Genomic DNA, 17,529 nt, shown 5'->3' on the forward strand with positions numbered 1-17,529 from the left:
AGAGGAGAGGCTGTGGGGGGAGGACGTGGAGGCGAGGGGCCCTCCAGGCTGAGAATGGTATGTTCAGGTTCCAGTTAGCCCTAAATGACAAGGTAGCAGAGGAAGAAATCCTTCCCAAATCGCAGAGGGGAAACTGAGGCCTGAGGTGGAGAGACCTGCCGGAGGTCAAAGCCTGAACAGTGTCCTGGGCTGGAGAACCTCATTCTGTGTGCCTTTGTCTAAGTGACCTTCCCCAGCCCTGCACAGTGATAAAGGAGAGCTGGGAAGGGGGGCTCCCAAGAGGGAGGAGGAGAATGGGTGGGGTCCTTATAGGTTCTGAGCAACTTTCTCAGGGAGCGGCACTAAAGCTCATGGTCAGACACCAACCTCCAGGGCTCTGGTGAAGATGACAGCAAATGTGTGGGAGGTTCTTGGATGACAAGAGCTCCCATCATGATCATATGGGTCCTCATCACTCCTGAGTGTCCTCTGGGACACAGTGAGAGGAGAGGTTCAGGGGTCTCACACCAGCTTCCTAAGGGGCCCTGTCTCCTCCTTCCCTCCCTTTCTTGCTGACAAAGGCCCCCCAAACCCTTCCTGGGCTCCCTGCTACCCCGGGCACAACCATATCCCAGGCTCCTGCCCATTACACTGTGTTCAGGTGGAGGTCCCTGCAGGTCCTGTAGGTGCCAGGCTTGCCCACCTATGTGCTCTTTACCCTCCCTCCTCACCAGAAGGGCCAAGGGGCTGCTGATGGAGGAATCATACACAGGCTGGGCAGAATATGGGAACAGCAGGGAGCTTTGAAGATGTCCCACAGGCCAGCTCCTAACTCAGGGGGAAGCCCAGGTGGGCCTTGGTCTAACTCTGGCAGCTGTAACCCCGACTCTGAGATCAGGGAAGGCCTTGAGGTGGGCAGGTGAATTGTGGGCAGCTCAGGTAAAGCTCCCATGTCCCGAAACCCTCTCAAAGGCAGATTTCTGTACCCAGCAATAAACCCCCCTCTCTACAGAAAACAGAGTGGACCCACCCACTATGTTTGGCCCTGATCACTACCTGCTTTCTGGCACCCTCTAGGCTTCCCCAGCTGCAGCAAGCCAGTCAGAAAGGCCCCCGCAGGCAGAGGGCATGCCTGGGAGGCAGGAGTGTTTACGATCTGGCTCCACATAGGCCCTACAACATCTACCATGTGTTCCCCAACCAGTCTGATTTAAAAACACATCAACGGAGACCATGGAAAATTAGGTTTCCTCTACATTTATTTCAACTGCTAAATGATTAACAACATCCACAACTTCTTAGATTAAAAAAAAAGAAACAAAACCCAAAGCTTCCATTTTGTAACATCACAAATGTCTTCTAGGTTTTACCAAGGACCAAAAACGCTAAATTTCTCTATATGATTTCCAGTGATGGAAACAAGGCAGAGACAGTAAGCACCCAAAGTGGTGAGTTAGCACTTTCCGGATGCCTGTCGTCCTCATGGAAGAGACCCTGGAACTAGAATGACAGAAAAGACACTGTGACTTTGACAAGGCTATGCAACTGCACATCGCACTTGCTCTCACACGTGCTCTCCGCAGAGTGGCCTCTGCTGGAGAGGGCAAGGGCGGGCACAGAGGGCCAGCACGCTGGTCCCCAGCCGACAGCTGGCACAGGGACGCACCACCACGCTCCTCCCCGGCCCACGCAACACCTTCACTGCCTCAATGCCAACTCCACAGAAGCGCCACCTGAGTGCTTACAGGACTTTCCAGGCTCAAGAAGTAGGTGCTCCCTTTGACGACTGCCAAAGGCTCACAGTGTCAGCTCAAAGCAGGACACCCCCAGGAGGAGGAGTGGCAGGAGGCTGTGGGAACAGGGCTCAAACCCTGGGAATTCCTAAAGTATTTTACTTATAAATAAAAGCAGAGGAAAGCCAAGAATGAGTATACTAGGACAAAGCGAATATGATGCTTGAAAAAAGAGCCAGGACCCATGCTGGGGGGTGCACACCTCACTCAGCACCAAGGGGTGCTCTGTGAAAGGCCACGCGGGATCAAGGCCCTGTTCTCAGAGTTCTATCCCTTTACCTGATCCCCAGCCAACATGGAAGGCTGTTGGAAAGATTAGAAAAAAACCCCATAGCTGTGGTTCCCCAAAACCACACCACCCCTGCAGGCTATTTCAACTCTGCTGAAGAACCTCCAGCATGTCCGTGGCCATAAAGATCTGCCAGTTGCCAAAGCAACAAAAGTGACCAGAAGCAAGCAGGGCCCTGGGGACTACCCGCGGCATGAAGAAGGGCAACATCAGGCGGGCACGTGAGATGCTGGCACAGGCCCGTGACGCTGTGCTGGTGAGCGTGGCCCAGACAGACAAGACAGATCCAGAGGAGCCTGGGACTACAGCCCAGGAGGTCTCGGGCTTTGAGAAAGCAAGGATTTCATAACAGCCAATACAAGTGGCTGACAGGGTAACTCACTGCTGTGTCCCCCAAGCTTATAGTATCAGCAGGATCCTGTTTTCCAGATTTTAGCATGTATTTAAAACTTCAACACTGCTGCTTTGTGAGGAAGGGCTGAGAGATTCCCACAGCCTGAGAATTTCGCATGTAGTTGCAAGAGGCAGAGTGCGAGAAGCTGGAAGGGGCGGCAATCATACGCCTTGAAATAGCAAACAGCTGCACAGCCCACCCCAAGAGGATCCTTTCTGCTCTGTACAAAGGCCCTAATAAAACAATTCTTTACACTGCCACACATGCAAAAACTGAAGAGTCTTGAAGAGTTTACACCTCCCACCCCTTTGTAGGAGAGACTCCATATGTGGTTTAAGAAAAAAAAACTAGTTTGCTTTGTGGATTCTAAGAGACACGTAAATTTGGGGAAAGTTTCATCGGTGTAATGATTACTCCCCTCTGAATACAGCTGCTGAATACATTGCTGAAATTTCATCAAGTCTCTTGGGATGCATTTAAGAGATGAGACTCCATAAATAACACGTTCATCGAATCCAGTACCTCCACTTGTTTAAAGAGCTTCAGCACTCCAACCGACAGCTGTGGTACCAAAGCACAGACCTCATTATTACTGATTTATATTCCCTATTTAAATTTGAGAAGATATGATCTGTGACTGTTTCGGTATCAAGTTTGCAAGCAGATCACTTTTAGAGAGCAATGTGTCCCAGGACAGAAAAACCGACAGGAGCTGGTTCCTGAGCACTTAAAGGGTGCTGGTGCTTTCAAGGGCAGCCCCACCTTCTGAGCGGAACCAGGGGAGACTTGGAGAAGACTTGCTGCCAAAAGCATTTGGAAGAGGGTGAAAGGCAAAAGCGGATTGGAAATGGTGCGTTCTTTTTTTAAGAAAAAGAAAAGCCAGCGGGTGGAACCTCCGCACCAGAAACTGCAGAGATGTTTGTTTTTCGTGTACACACCAAACCTACTTGGGCACTGGTTCCAGGGCAGATCCGGGACAGAGGTGGCGTTTTAAGAGTAATTGCTGCTTCAAGCCTTATCTTTCTCACCAATGGTTTTCATCTATTCAGGGAGAGAACGATTTTGTTCAAAACTGAGAGGAGAGGAGAAAGATAGGAGAAAGATAGGATATTTATAGGCCAAAGGCCCCTCAGAAGGAAAAGGATTTGAAGACCCTCAGAAAGGGATGAGGCAGAGTGGCGTCCTCTGCAGCACCAGCTTCCAGGTCACCCTTACACTCGTAAGACACCAGGCCACTCCCGTGGTGGCTTGTTTCCACAAGATGGCCACGTACAGTCGCACCTGGGAGCCCAGTGCAGAGGCCGCACCATGGGCTGCATGCAGTGGCGCTTGGCGAGCATTGGGCTCGTTCCTTCAGCCTGGAAGGTGAGAGGTGGGACACATCCACATCCAAACACTCCTTTTGTTTCCCTCACAAAATTTTATGATCTTTTAGGGGGAGTGATATCTTGATGTTTGGGTTTTGAGGAGTGGGGCACACTAACTTTTCTGGAGGAAGCTTCTCTGTGTACCAGAACATCAGCTTAGGCAGAATGCCCCCCACACTAGCTCACATACGTACCTATTTGTTGGCCCGTTTGTGTCTGTACATCTGCATCATCCTCTGACGGAACACGTCAAACGTGTCTTCTTTGTGCTCCTGCCCGTCGGCACCCAACCCCTCCCCTTCCGAGGCAGTTCCCCTAAGGAGCAAAATGGAGAGTTAGCCACACCTGAGCCCAGAGCCCGGCCACCAGGAGATGGAAAACAGCCTGAGTCATCTGAGTGGGACAGAGGTATGAGGGACACACAACAGTGACAGCAAGGGAGGGGGAAAATAGAGACACAATTCACAGTGGGGAACAAGGGATACTCACCCGTGCAGGCATGCGAACTTTCTGAGAAGTGTGCTCAGAACCAGCCCCTGATTACGGCAGAAAGCCTCCCCAGCAGGTGCTAAGCTCAATTTTAACTGAAATGCTTGCTGGCTGCTAATGGGGCTTAATAAACTCTGGGCCGTGCTCTACCCTGGCTAGTCTGCATGTGGGCTCCTGGAAAAGGGAAGTGGCTCTTAGCGTAACTACCCAGCATTACCACTCAAGCTTTTATGATAATAATGAATGTGGCCAAATGCCAGGGACCAAGTCTATGCAAGTGCAGCAAGGAGCTGTATGAACACCTGCATATGTAAATGATCTGCTATAACCCATGTTCGACATGAAGGAAACCAAGGATCAGACTGCAGGTCAAAGGACTTAGGACCAGAATCCCACAGAAAGTCTCATCTCCCCAGGCACGGTTGCCCATCCCCACCCCTGGCCCCCAGCGCCCACTGCGTACACACTGACAGGCTCCCTGATGCCCTTCCCACAGGAGCCCAGGCCGTGACCCTCCTTCCAGCCCATCTTCTGTAGCATCTGGAACCCCAGGTTCTTGTCGGTCAGTTTCTGCTGGGCGAAATCAAAGTCCTGGGGTTTCTGAGGAGAGAGAAGAGTGTGGCACGTGAGGTGCAGCAAAGCCCCTGGAGCAAGGGTCTGCCCTGCGTTACACCTGGACATGGTCCAGTACTAACACCCCTAATGCCTCACTGACTCCACAGATGCTCAAGATCAAGCCATAGTCCTGGCAATATTCCCTGGGTGGGTTCAGACCTCTAAAGGTTGGAGGTCACCAGCCTGAGGTATCCCCACAGAACCACACCAGACCAGCCTCTCAGGCTTCACCATGACCACTCTTGTTGCAGTGCTGAGACTGTGAATTAAACTTCGTGAGGGGATGGTGGGTCCTGGGGCCAAAGGGTGAGTAGGAAGAGCCCAGAGTGGAGACCTGGATAAAGAGAGTGGCCCTGTGATGACCAAAGGGCATACCCCAGCCTGAGGGACACAGGGCACAGGACTTGAGGCAGGAAGGCCCCTGGAGTGCAGGAGTCAGAGGGGCAGCAGGGCTAAGGCAGGAGGGATCCAGAAAGGCAGTGGAGAGAGGCTGTACAGAAAAATCGGCTCAAAGGGTCCTCCCTATTTGACCCCCACTCCTCTCCCACTGCTTCATTAATTCCCATGGGCTTCCAAAACTCTGAGCAGTGACCCTATCCTGGAAGCTTCCCTGGCTGCCCTCAGGCATTACTCAGCAAACCTGACTGACCTATGTGTCTTTCTGGTCCTTCCCAGGTCTGGAGCTCTGAGAGCTCCCCAAGGGCAGGGACCGGGTTTCACTTGGACTCTGGGGTCCATGTCTAGCACAGAGCAGACCTCACTGAGAGCCAGTGCAGCTGGGAAGAAGGATGGGGCCTGGGAAAGACCTTGTGGGTGGAAAGGTAAGAAGCCCTAGAGGAAGTCTGGGCTCCAGAGCTGACTGTGGGAAGACAAATTAAAAAGCCTAGAGGCCTTTGGAGGAGGAGCCTGCCCAGTGTGAGCAAAGGGGATTTCCATTCACTCATGAATATTCATTAGCACCCACAGTGTGCTGGAACCGCTGGGCAGCTGGGGGCTCAGAGTCCCTGCCGCCTGAGCCAATTTCTTTAATCCGTTTACTAAACACTGAACACAGCCTGTCCCCAGGGCCTCACATGCTCCCAGGGAGAAGGTTCCTCTATCCTGATCAAGGCAGCTGGGAGTAGTGGAGAGGGTCTGAGTAGGGGACAAGTGGGGAGGGGAAGAGGATGGGGAAGGCAGAGGGAAGGCTGGCCACTGGTCCCCAAATGGCAGGCTTGCATCCCCCTTCGGGAAAGCTGTTCAGGTGGGAGCAACAGGAGGAACAGGGGCCCACTCAGCTGGACAGATCTTTGTGAGTGTTCAACTGTGTCTAAGAATCACCCTGCCTGGTTTCCTGGGGCTGGAGCAAAGCCATGCACCATAGGCCAGGCTGAGGTGTGCACAGAGAGCTGTAGGGGAGACCTCCTCCCTGCCTGCAGTCACCCCAAAGAGAGACCCATGTTTGCAGGACACCAGCTGGCTGCACACCGGGTTAACATACATTTCATTTAATCCTCAAGGTATCTCCTACCTGCAGGATAGGTGCAACTGCCCCACTTTACAGATGTACAAAACCTCAGGATTCACATGCCAAGATTAGATGGCCAGGCTGAGCCTGAAAAGGCTGCCTTCTCACCAGGCTGTGCCTCACCCAGGCCACCAGATGGGTACCCGGGTGCTGGGTCAGCTTAAAACCCAACACAGCTGTTAAGACCATAAGCTTCGGGTACAGGAAGGTCCCTGCTCTCAGCTGTAACTGGGGTCACACTGATGCTTCATTTGGCCATTGATATTGATGCAATGCACTCAGAACAGGTCTGAGCCACAACTTGGGCTTTGCTCATCCCCTGACACCAGCAGAGACCTCGCCTGGTTCCCCACTCACCTCCCTGACCTCTAGAGACCTGTGATGTCCCCACATGTATCCCAGGTGAGCTTGTGTAGCCTCACCTGCCCCGACATGTGTCAGCCCAGCTGTCTGGAGTGTGCCCCCGTCTTCTTCCAATGACCCGCTCCCACAGGGGCTCCCCATTTCAGTCAATGGCAGCTCCATTCTCTTAACTGTCCAGGCTGACAACCCTGGAGTCACCCTGGGCTCTTGGCTTTCTCTGTTCCACATCCAATCCATGAGCAAGTCCCACCAACTCCACCTTCGCCTCTCCTGGACCCCCGGCTCTGCCTCGCCCCCCACCCCACAGGCTGCTCTCAACACAGCTGCCATAGTGGCCATGTCTTCCACCCAAATCCCCACCGTGGTTCTCCAATGCCTCTCCCAGAGAAAGGGCCACAGTGCTGACATCCATCGACAAGCCCTATGTGACCTGGGTGCTTGCCACCTCTACTTCCTCACCCCATCACTCCATTCTAGGCACAAAGGGCTCCCTGCTGACCTGTGACTGATTTGGGGCTTCTCCTAGGCCTCCCTGCTTAAAGGGTGCCCCCAACCCACCTTATTGCTTGCCTCCCTTTGACCTGCTTCTCTGCACCCACAGCACCCACCATTCCCGGTCCTGCACATTTCTATTGCTGCCAGCCCCGCTCATGGCTGCCTCTAGGTGGGCAGATGGAGCTGGGAGCACAAGAGGTGCTGACCAGTTAATAAACACACATGCGTACGCACATGCGCTCGGCTTACTAGCAAAGTAGCACACTTTTAACCACAATTATAGTCTACTAAATCTGAACTTCTCATTGGCTGAGACATTATCTTGTTCATCTCTCCAATCCATTGCACATATCAGGCCTCATACATCCGTTAAGTAGACTAATTACTCCCTCTTGTGGTTTTGGGCAATGCAAAACACTTTTAAGAAGTCCCGGGAGAGAAAAGGCTGTGTGTTGTGCTTTGTATGCTGACACCTGGCCTGAAGTATGAGTATAGCTTAGTCACGCCAGTGCCCTTTGGAACTCTGGCAAACTCTGACTACGTCACACGTGAGGACTCACAGCCACACTCACCTTCTTCTTGGTCACGGGACGACCCCGAGGCCTGTCATAGGCAATTCGAACTGGTTCGTGAACTGGAAGACAAAAGAAATGTATATATACACATATATGTACTTTCCCCAAATTATTTAGAGGATGAGGGTGCTGCAGTTTTGGCTTATAGCCCCTCTGCGGACAGAAGGTGGCTAGGAGCTGCACCACAGGGCCAGCCATTTGGCCCTGACTCCTCTCAGGAATCTTGTGACCCACGGAGTGCAGAGGCAGAACAGAGGCTCAACTGAGGGCTGCCTTGCTATGGGAGAGTCTACCTAAGCATGATTCCCACGTTTATGACGAAGGATTTGACACGTGGGTCATTTTCCATGACCGTAGGAATACATTTTGCTTCAACAAATGAGCTATTTGCAACACTGTGCCCTCCTCATGTCCCTGTGACTGTTCCATAGATAGAGAAGTAAAGTCCACTCAGAACTTTCTAGTAAAAACAACCATGCTTCTCATACACAGCACCACATCACGTTATTATTATTGTTATTATTATATTTGACAAAGGAGAGATCAGCAGGTCTGGTACTATCTCATCAACCACCCTATCAAAATAACTGAGAGCTTCTAAAGTAGAAAGAATTCCACTTTCCCCCCATAAAAGCCATCTTAACAAGCATTCTGATGTGCTACCATACTCTGATAAGTTCTGAAGGACATAAGAGTTTAGTAGAACAGTTAGAAATCCATTGCAACACCAAGGTTTCCAAACACAAACCACGAGAACTGTTCCTTTAGCAGGAGAAACTATACTGACACTGCTGGGTGTGAATATGATGGTCTCAATAATGTAGAACACACAGGCTCTCCGCACACAATGGAGCCCTGTTCACCAAAACCACCTGCCACACAAGCATCGCAGCATCAGCCCCACACAGGCCCGGCTGTGTGGAAACCTGGGTGGGCAGTGAGCAGCCCAACAAAAGGCGGGACATGATGTGATTCGCCTACTGACAGCCTAGAAAAGGCAAAACCACAAGGCCAGAAGATGGTCTGTGGTTGCCTGGGCTGGGTAGAGGAGAAAACTGCAGAGGGACACAGAGACACTTCTGGGACGAGCTCCAGCTCGGCTGTACTGGGGGGCTCATGCCTATACACCTTTGCCAAAACTCCGTGAACTGTCCACTTGAAAAGGGTGCACCTTTACTGCTGGTAAATTGTACCTCAAGAAACTTGACCCTCCCCACAGGCAGGAAGGAGATGGCCTTCCATGGCCAAGGCTGGCAGAGCATGGATTGCACAGCTCCCACTAACTGCTGCCCAAGACTGATCCCTGTCCGTGTCCTCCTGCCTCATCGTCACCAAGCAGTCATCACAGTTCTGGGGTCTTTGGGGAGATGGAGGCACTCAGAAAGCTGGGCACGCCTCAAGATCACAGGCAGGAAACAGCCAAGATGACCCAGGCCCATTCCTTCCACAGCCAGGACTCCCCTGTTGGAAGCTGAGCAATAATGGAAAATAACAAGCAGCATGTGGGGTGCTAGAAGCCAAACGCAGCATCTCCTTAGAGTGCCAACCTCAGACCAACTGGAAACGTCAGTTTCTCATGAACATTTTGGACTGCGTGCAAAACCAATAGGACTATTTTAGGTTAAAAACATAAGACCGAAGAACCCCATGTTGTGTTGGCCCTGGGAGTGTTCTGGAAGGTAATGTCCAAGTTAGCTGGAGTAATCAGAGGCGGAAAGGGTGACGGGGGCCAGCTGGTCATCTTGCACCTGAACTTGGGCTGAGGGCCAGGTAAATTCTTCAAAACAGTCAGACAACATCTCCACAATTTTTCATGGCCCACAACCGAGCACCATGACTCCTCCTCAGGTGTTAAACAGAAGACCGTGCTGGGGGCACTGTGTCAATAGCCAGGCACTTACCTTTGGGCTCCTGGATGAGACACAGCCTCTTGGGAGCCGGAATCATGCCGACCTTCAGCGACTTGCTGCTGACTCTCTTCCGGGGGAAGCAGGCCCCTGAGGAGGACTGTGACAGGGCAGGCGCACCAGCCGGGCCATCCTCGGTCACCCCACTCAGGAGGCCATCAGCTGGGGGGCTGCCCTCCGAGCCCTCAGACTTGGTCGACCCTCCTGCCGGCCTGGAGGCCCCTCCAGGAGTGGGGGCCTCCTCACTCCCTTCCTCGTCCTCCTCATCTTCCTCCTCGTCCTCGTCTTCCTCAGGCATCACCTCTGGGCTCTCCAGCTCAGCCTTGTGCTGAGAGGGCTCATCCTCAAACTCTCCTTCCCCCTCCATGGGCTCCAGGGGGCTCTCCTGAGAATCGGTGCTCTTGCTGGCAGGAAGGTTCAGAGGAGATGACGTAAAGCAAATCGATGGGCACAGTTCAAATACTTTCTTTCGATAGAATTTGAAAGCTGAACTGTTTTGGTCATGTAGAAACCTGGGATAAAGATGAAATACATTGGTTAACCAGAGGGTTCTCTATAAACATTCGTATTTTCTGAAACTGTCCAAATGGACTTGACAAAGCTGGGGGTGGGACAAAGAAGCGAACACATGACCTCTTTCCACCAGCTGTGGTTGATGGGCAGCTTTACAATGAGATAGAAAGCTTGTAGAGTACTAGTAATTTAACGAAGTAGCCAGAACATAAGAGGCCTTATTGCTTTCTCGGGGAGGGAGCTGGAGGAACAAGGTATGCAGGGACGACCAGAGAACGTGCTAGAACGAGCTCTAACACTACAGCCAGGAGATCCAAACTGGGCCTTACCTCATCTCTTTCTGATTACGTCACCGGCCACTCTGGGCCTGGGTGTGCTCACTGTGACTCTCTGGTTCCTCCCATACTCCAGCCATGAGATGGAGAGAGGTGTGTCACCTCCTGCCTCATGTCCTGCAGCAAAGCTGTGTGAACATGCTGGCAAAAAGGCCTCTCTGAGCCTCCGAGTCCAATGGCCCCAGCCACAGCTTGGAGCTGCGGCTGGTGTGAGAAACCGAAAACACACAAAATTTACTTGGGCCAAAGGAAAGACAGCCCTTGTTCTTGGACAGGACAACTCAGGCTCATAATGAAGTCAATTCTCCCTTAATTAAATATTAACGTATAAAAGTAAAAGCATCATTTTTTTCTGGATCTGATTCTTAAGTTCATATAGAAACATGAGTATGTAAGACTATCTAGGAAACCCCTGAACAAGATCAACAAGGGGCTCAGTTCCACCAGGTATTACAAGGTGTGTTAAGCCTCTATAGTTAAAACAGTGTGGTACTTGTCTATGGACAGACAGACCAAGAGGACGGCCAGAAACACAGTATCTGATGAAGGTGGCCTCTCAAATCACTGTGAAAAAGAACAGTCTTTTCAACAAATGGTGTTGGGACAACTGGGCGGCTTTTTACAAAAATATTTAAATTGGATCTATGCTGTTCTCTCTGCTCCTGAATAACCCCACACCGATCAGAGATCTAAATGTAAAAACCAAGCCATACAAGTTGTAGAAGAAAATACATAAATGTCTTTATAATCTGAGTGTAGGGAGATTCTTTCTAACTGTAACTCTGTATCCAGGTGCAACGAGATAAAACAGAAATTTTACTAGATCAAACGTTTCTGCACTGCAGAACATACCATAAGTAAAGTGAAAAATATCCAACTATGAAGGAAATAGATACAATTACATTACAGGTAAAAGGTCAGAGAAACTAGAAAGAATAAATCCAAAAATCCCAATTGAGAAAAGGGCAAAGATTAAGAACTTCTGCCCTCCAAAAGACACTGCTAGAATGAGAAAACAAGTCACAGACTGGGAGAAATTATCTGCAAACCACACACTTGACAAATAACTTGTATCAAGAATACATAACAAACTCTCAAAATTCATTAATAAGTAAATAAACGACCCAATAAAACAATAGGCCAAAGATCCGAGCAGACACTTCACTAAAAAAATACATAAGCACATGCAAAGATGCTCAGCACTGTTAGTCCTCAGAGAAACACAAATGAAAACCACCCCTCCCCCGCACCAAGAGGGCTAACATGAAGAAGACTGACACTATCAAGTGCTGGTGAAGATGGGGAGGAACCAGAACTCTCACCCAAGCTGCTGGAAATGCAAAACTGTGCCACCACTTAGAAAGACTGTCTGGAAGTTTCTTCAAAAGTTAAACACAGACCCACCATGTGAGCCAGTCTTTCTCTGCCTCAGTATTTTACTGGAGAGAAATAAAAGCAGACCTTGTACATGACTGCTCACAGAAGGTTTATCTGAAATTGTCCCTGAATGGAAACATCTCAATGCCATCAACAGCTGAATGGGTAAATAACTGTGATCCAGCCATACAATGCGATACACTCAGCAATAAACAGGAATGAACTATGGATACACACAACATGGATGAACCCTAATAACTATGTGGAGTAAGAAGCCAGACAAAAGGAGAAAACAAACTGCATTTACACAAAATTATAGAAAATGCAAACTATTTACAGTGAGAGAACCCTGATCAGCAGCTGCCTGCAGGAAGGGATGACAAAGGGCACAAGGAAACTTTTGAGTCATGGATCTGTTCATCATCTTGATGTTGGTGACGGCTGCATGAGTGTAAACACGCATTAAAACTTATTAGACAGGGACTTCCCTGGTGGCGCAGTGGTTAAGAATCCTCCTGCCAATTCAGGGTTTGAGCCCTGGTCCGGGAAGATCCCACATGCTGCAGAGCAACCAAGCCCGTGTGCCACAACTACTGAGCCTGCACACCACAACTACTGAGCCCATGTGCCACAACTACTGCAGCCTGTGCACCTAGAGCCCATGCTCTGCAACAAGAGAAGCCACCACAATGAGAAATCCGCGCTCCGCAAGGAAGAGTAGCCCCTGCTCACTGCAACTAGAGAAAGCCCGTGCGCAGCAACAAAGACCCAATGCAGTCAAAAATAAATTAATTAATAAAAAAACTTATTAGACAAATATGTGCAGTTTATGGCATGTCAATTATACCTCAACAAAACTTTTTTTAAAAAAAAGGGCAAATGATATGAACAGTTTACAGAAAGATATTCAAAGGACACAAGTTTATGAAAAGAGGTTCAATTTCACTCATAAGAAAAATGCAAACTAAAACTTCACTGAGAAAATTAGAAATTCCTCACCAATCCCACTGGCTCAAAGGCATGCCAAAAGGTGGGGGGTGGGGACAGGCACTCATGACACTCCTAGGAGAGTGGCCCTCAGGGAGGGGAATTCGCACTAACAAAACTTAGTTTGCATTGAACTATGATTCAACAATCCCCTTCTGGAAGATACCCAAAAATTCTCACCACAAACACAAAGAGATTGTGTGTAAGGCCAAACTAGAAGTATGCGCTTAGCCACTACTGGGTCCCAGAAATGCTCCAGGAAATGTAAAGTTTTTAACTGTATTCTTAACTAAGCTGAGGCACGACTCTCTAGCATGTTGGGAGCAGGGTGAGCCCCCAGAACCCCTAGCTGGCAATAGGACACAATCCACACAGCGTAGGAACCCCACACTCCAAGGGGAGCCCAGCCGGGTTACGGCTCGGTACTGGGAACACATGGCCCTCAGGCAGCCTCTCCCTGAAGGAGAACCCGCACCCCGCAGGCAGAGTGGGGCTCTGGTTCTGTGGCCTCTGGGCTGTGTAGTGTTGAATGATTACGCCATCTGAAGAATGGGGAGGAAAATGGTGCCCCCTCCTGGCACAAGGGTGCCACGCCATCACTGAGTGGAAGTGCTTGCTGCTTACATCTGGACCAAAACCCACCAACATGCTACATGAGCAGCACATTCTCATCCTGCCCAGAGTAGCCAGCATGACCAAGGACAGTGCCCTCCTCCTCCTCAGACTCATGGGCGAGGACACACTCTCCTCTTTGCCTCTGCAAAGGTCCCGGGGAAACTATAAGTCCCTCGGCCAGGGCATTCCCTCCCCCTTCCCCTGGCCAACGCCCATTGAACCTTCAGATCCAGCTTAAACTTCCCTCCAGGGGAGGCTTTTCCTGATGCCCCAGATGAGGGCAGGTCTCCCAACAACCCAAAACAGATGCTCCCTAACAGCCCTGAGCTCAGCAGAAGTGAAGTCGTGATTTATCCCGCGGCGATCCCCTGTGGGCTCTCAGGACACTCATGGGGTGAACTCCTGTGGGCTCTCAGGACACTCATGGCCTCAGATTAAAGGGGTGTGATGGGTACATACCAAAGGTCAGGGTTGTCAATGCTGTTTTCTATGCTGAATTGTTCAATCTCTGGTCCCACCTGAGCAACAAATTTGGCCAGTTTCTCTGCAGTCTCCATTGTCTTCGTATCAACTACAAAATAAAGCAACTGTCATGTATTGGTTCTGAGATGCCAATTCCCATGTGAACATCGTGGGGTTGTGGAGACTGATTACAAAGACGGCCCCTCACTGTACCCTTGCCCTTTGCCATGTGACTCTGCAGCTCTGTCCAGCAGAGGTGGACTCTCTTTTTTCCCCTTGAATTGGGGCTGGCCCTGGAACTCTTGCTGGCTACGAATGTGACAGAAATGTGGAGTCCAGGCCTCAGAGGGCTCAAGCACCTCCTCTGCCTCTCCTGGATGGCCAAACCCGACTGTCAGGTGAACTGCTGGTGGGTGACAGGCATGTAGCCCACTACCCCTATCATCTCAGCTGACAGTTCCAGACAACTGGCCGCTGCCTGCAGACAGTTTGCAGGCCCAGCCCAGCTGACTTGAAGCAACACTGGATGCCTCCTGTTTGAAGCCACAGTTTGGACTGGCTTGTTATGTAGCAACAGCTAGAGAAATGTAGCAGTTGTGTAGATTTTTTCCCTCTCCATTCCCACCTAGTGCTGAGTGGGAAGCACTGGCCAGAGGGCAGGCCTGTTGCAGTAGGAGAAGGTAATGGCTGGGAGAAACAAAAGAAACTGCTGGTCAACTAACTCTAACGAAGGAAACACAGAGACCTTAGCAGGGAAGAGGAAGCAGAATGAGAACACGGGCAGCCTTATGGAACATATAACGGGCAAGAATAGAGAGAAATGGATCAAGGAGCTCAAAGCCCTAAGCACGGGCACGTGGCACACCCTGCTGGCCAGCAGAAGGACCTTGCAGGGAAGCACAGAGTCACCAGGCAGCACCTCGTGTCAGCTCCACACTCAGGATAAGAGGAAGGGTGCAGCAGGAGTCTAGGGCCAGCCCCTTGAGGAAGCAAGAGGAGAGACAGTGCCTGTGTGTGTGCCATCCTGGCCAGGTCCCTTTCGCTGCTGCCTGCTGCCCAGCCCAGCCCACTGAAGCCACCTGTCTCTGCAGAGAGCCCTGGGGATAGATGAGCATTGGGGCCCAGAGGAGGGGGACAGAAGTGAGCACTCACCATCAGTAGACAGGCAGGGAGAAGAGGTCTGAGGGGCTTCGGAGACATCCACTCCTGCTGGCTTGGAGGATGGGCCTGAGGCTTCTGGGCTGGGGTCCCGAGGAGAGGGTCCGGCTGGGTCTGGCGGGCAGTCCTTGGCAACATCATTGCCATCTGGTTGAGGCGGCTTTCCCTGCAAGGAGCCTGGAGCCTGCCGGCCATGGTGTTTCAGCCTGGTGCCTGAGGAGAGGAGGGTCTGGGTCCCGGTGGTCGCTCTCCTCACTTTACAGCCCCGGGGTCCTTGAGCTCGAAGCATCCCCCGCCGCCGCCCTGGTAGGAGCCTCTTCTTGAGGCTCCGGACCGCCCGGGAATATAGCATGGCCCGGACTGCACACTCTGCTGCCATCGGCTTCTGATCTGCTCCTGGCAAGTTCTGGCTCATCCGCTGCATTTCTGCCAGCTTCAGCTTATAATATTTATACTCCAGACTACTGTCATCAGATAAAAACCTGTATAACAAAACAGGAATAGCAGGACATTTGTGAATACACCAGCATGACCAAATTGTCGCTGTAAATACACTTCTGCAAACCCTTTCTACTTAGTGGCCTCCCTGCTGTTGGAGAGGCTCCGCCCAGCTCCACCAAGAACCCAGCGCTGGGCCCTGGCCATCTGTCCTGCTCAGAGTGACCACAGGGTGACCAGGAGCTCTGACCGAACACTGGTCGATTCCTCCTCAATTTCCATCATCAGCAGCCATGAAGGAGCTCCCAGCTCCTGGTGGCCTCACAATACAAACCAGTTACCCTGAAACCATGGAAGCTCTCTGCTGTCAGGAAGTGGCAGGTGTTGCTCCTGGACATCACTTTCAGGAGATGACGCCCTTCAAATGGTGAGCACTCAGCGACCTTTTAACTACATCATTAAGGCACTGAGTGTGCCACCGCTGTGAAATCACGTGCCAGAGTCATAATGAGAACAGTACAGAAAAGAGGAGTTTGAGTTACATGTACTAACATAGAAAGAGATCCGTAATACAGCCCACGGAGAGCAAACTAGAGAAGACCAACATTGATACATACCATATGAAACTGCTTTGTGTACATGAAATCCACATATATTTGTTTTTTTCACATAGGTTGAAAGAATATAAAGCAAACTTAAGGATTTGCTCAAGGAACGGGTTAGAAAGAGGAATGACTGGATTAGAAGGGGAAGGTCACATTATTTACTTTGTTGACCATTTCATTAGCACTTTCTTTCATCTCTATTAACCCTTTCCTTGTAGTCTCTGGGCTTTTTGCACCATTTCCTTCTTGCTTCATGAATTGAATGCTTACCTTCACTCTATTTCTGATACACACACAAGGTCGCACCTTTCTCCCAACCGCTGTTACAGATGCATTCTATATGCAATGCTCTCCCCGCTACTCCCTCTGAAGAGTTTCTAATTCCAATTCTAATTCTCTTTCATATAAAAGTTATTCAGAAGCCTGTTTTATTTTGGCTGTTGCTGGTTTCAACTTCTATGCATTGCACAATGTGGCGCACGTGACTTCCCTTTCCTGGGATATTCTGTAATTTTCTACACAACCTCATTCATAACAAGTTTTTTGTGAACGTTCAATCTCAGTTTGTGTTAAAGAACGAGTACTGTTTGGTGAGTATAGCAATATTTCATGCGGCTTTTGGACGCCTGAAGTTGAGATCATATATTAGATGAGATTCCCAATTACCAATAACAGAAGCTGATTGGCTGTGAGGTGGCAGTGCACAGCAGGATGCTGGCAGCACCGTGTGATGTGGCATGTCCCTGGTGGGCAGCTCCATATGAAGCTCCTGTTGATGCTCACTGCACAGTCAAGGTCTGGCTGGATCTGAGGAAAGAGCCTGTGTGCTGGTTCCTCTGCTGCCCTGGACACTCTGCCGGGCCAACAGCAGCATCCTGCAAGATTGCATCCTAACAAGCAAGGGTTGCCACATAAGGGAAGGTTGACCAAAACAGAAGCTCCAGTTCTCAAGTCAAACGCAGCCCCTCATCCAGGGCAGAAAGTGGAGTCAGTGCCCAGGTGACCTGGATCCCCAAGATGTAAGTCCCTTTCCCTTGGTCGGTTCTAATGCCAGGTGCATGCAGTGTGAGGACATGTCACAAACCCATCTCCCTTAGTTCTAGTGGAGTGTAACATCAAGAGCATAGAATACTCCTAAGCTAGCCTGCACGGTTCAAATCCCAGTGTAAACACTTATTAGCTGTGAGATTTACTGAATCTTTCTGTGCCTCAGTTTCTCCATCTGTAAGATGAGACAGATGATAATAATAAGCTACTTCATCATGT

General features: G+C 50.5%; 1 protein-coding gene across 8 annotated transcripts in view; it reads right to left on the reverse strand.

Moving 5' to 3' along the window:
* Positions 1 to 1,220: 1,220 nt before the first annotated feature.
* Positions 1,221 to 17,529, reverse strand: part of SUGP2 (SURP and G-patch domain containing 2) — a 31,042-nt gene continuing 14,733 nt past the window's right edge. For 4 of the 8 annotated variants that reach the window (XM_033854018.2, XM_033854014.2, XM_033854017.2 and 1 more), the window contains exons 5-10: positions 15,215 to 15,702; positions 14,060 to 14,171; positions 9,768 to 10,285; positions 7,864 to 7,925; positions 4,775 to 4,911; positions 1,221 to 4,137 (exon numbers count right to left, since the gene is read on the reverse strand). In XM_033854018.2, coding sequence (XP_033709909.1) covers positions 4,017 to 4,137; positions 4,775 to 4,911; positions 7,864 to 7,925; positions 9,768 to 10,285; positions 14,060 to 14,171; positions 15,215 to 15,702 — 1,438 coding nt within the window. In that variant the 3' untranslated portion in view covers positions 1,221 to 4,016. The remainder of the gene's footprint in view (positions 4,138 to 4,774; positions 4,912 to 7,863; positions 7,926 to 9,767; positions 10,286 to 14,059; positions 14,172 to 15,214; positions 15,703 to 17,529) is intronic. The other 4 variants (XR_004526006.2, XR_004526005.2, XM_033854016.2 and 1 more) reach the window with 4 other exon arrangements.

The sequence above is a fragment of the Tursiops truncatus genome, chromosome 3, assembly GCF_011762595.2.
Source record: "Tursiops truncatus isolate mTurTru1 chromosome 3, mTurTru1.mat.Y, whole genome shotgun sequence".
Classification (NCBI taxonomy): Eukaryota; Metazoa; Chordata; class Mammalia; order Artiodactyla; family Delphinidae; genus Tursiops; species Tursiops truncatus.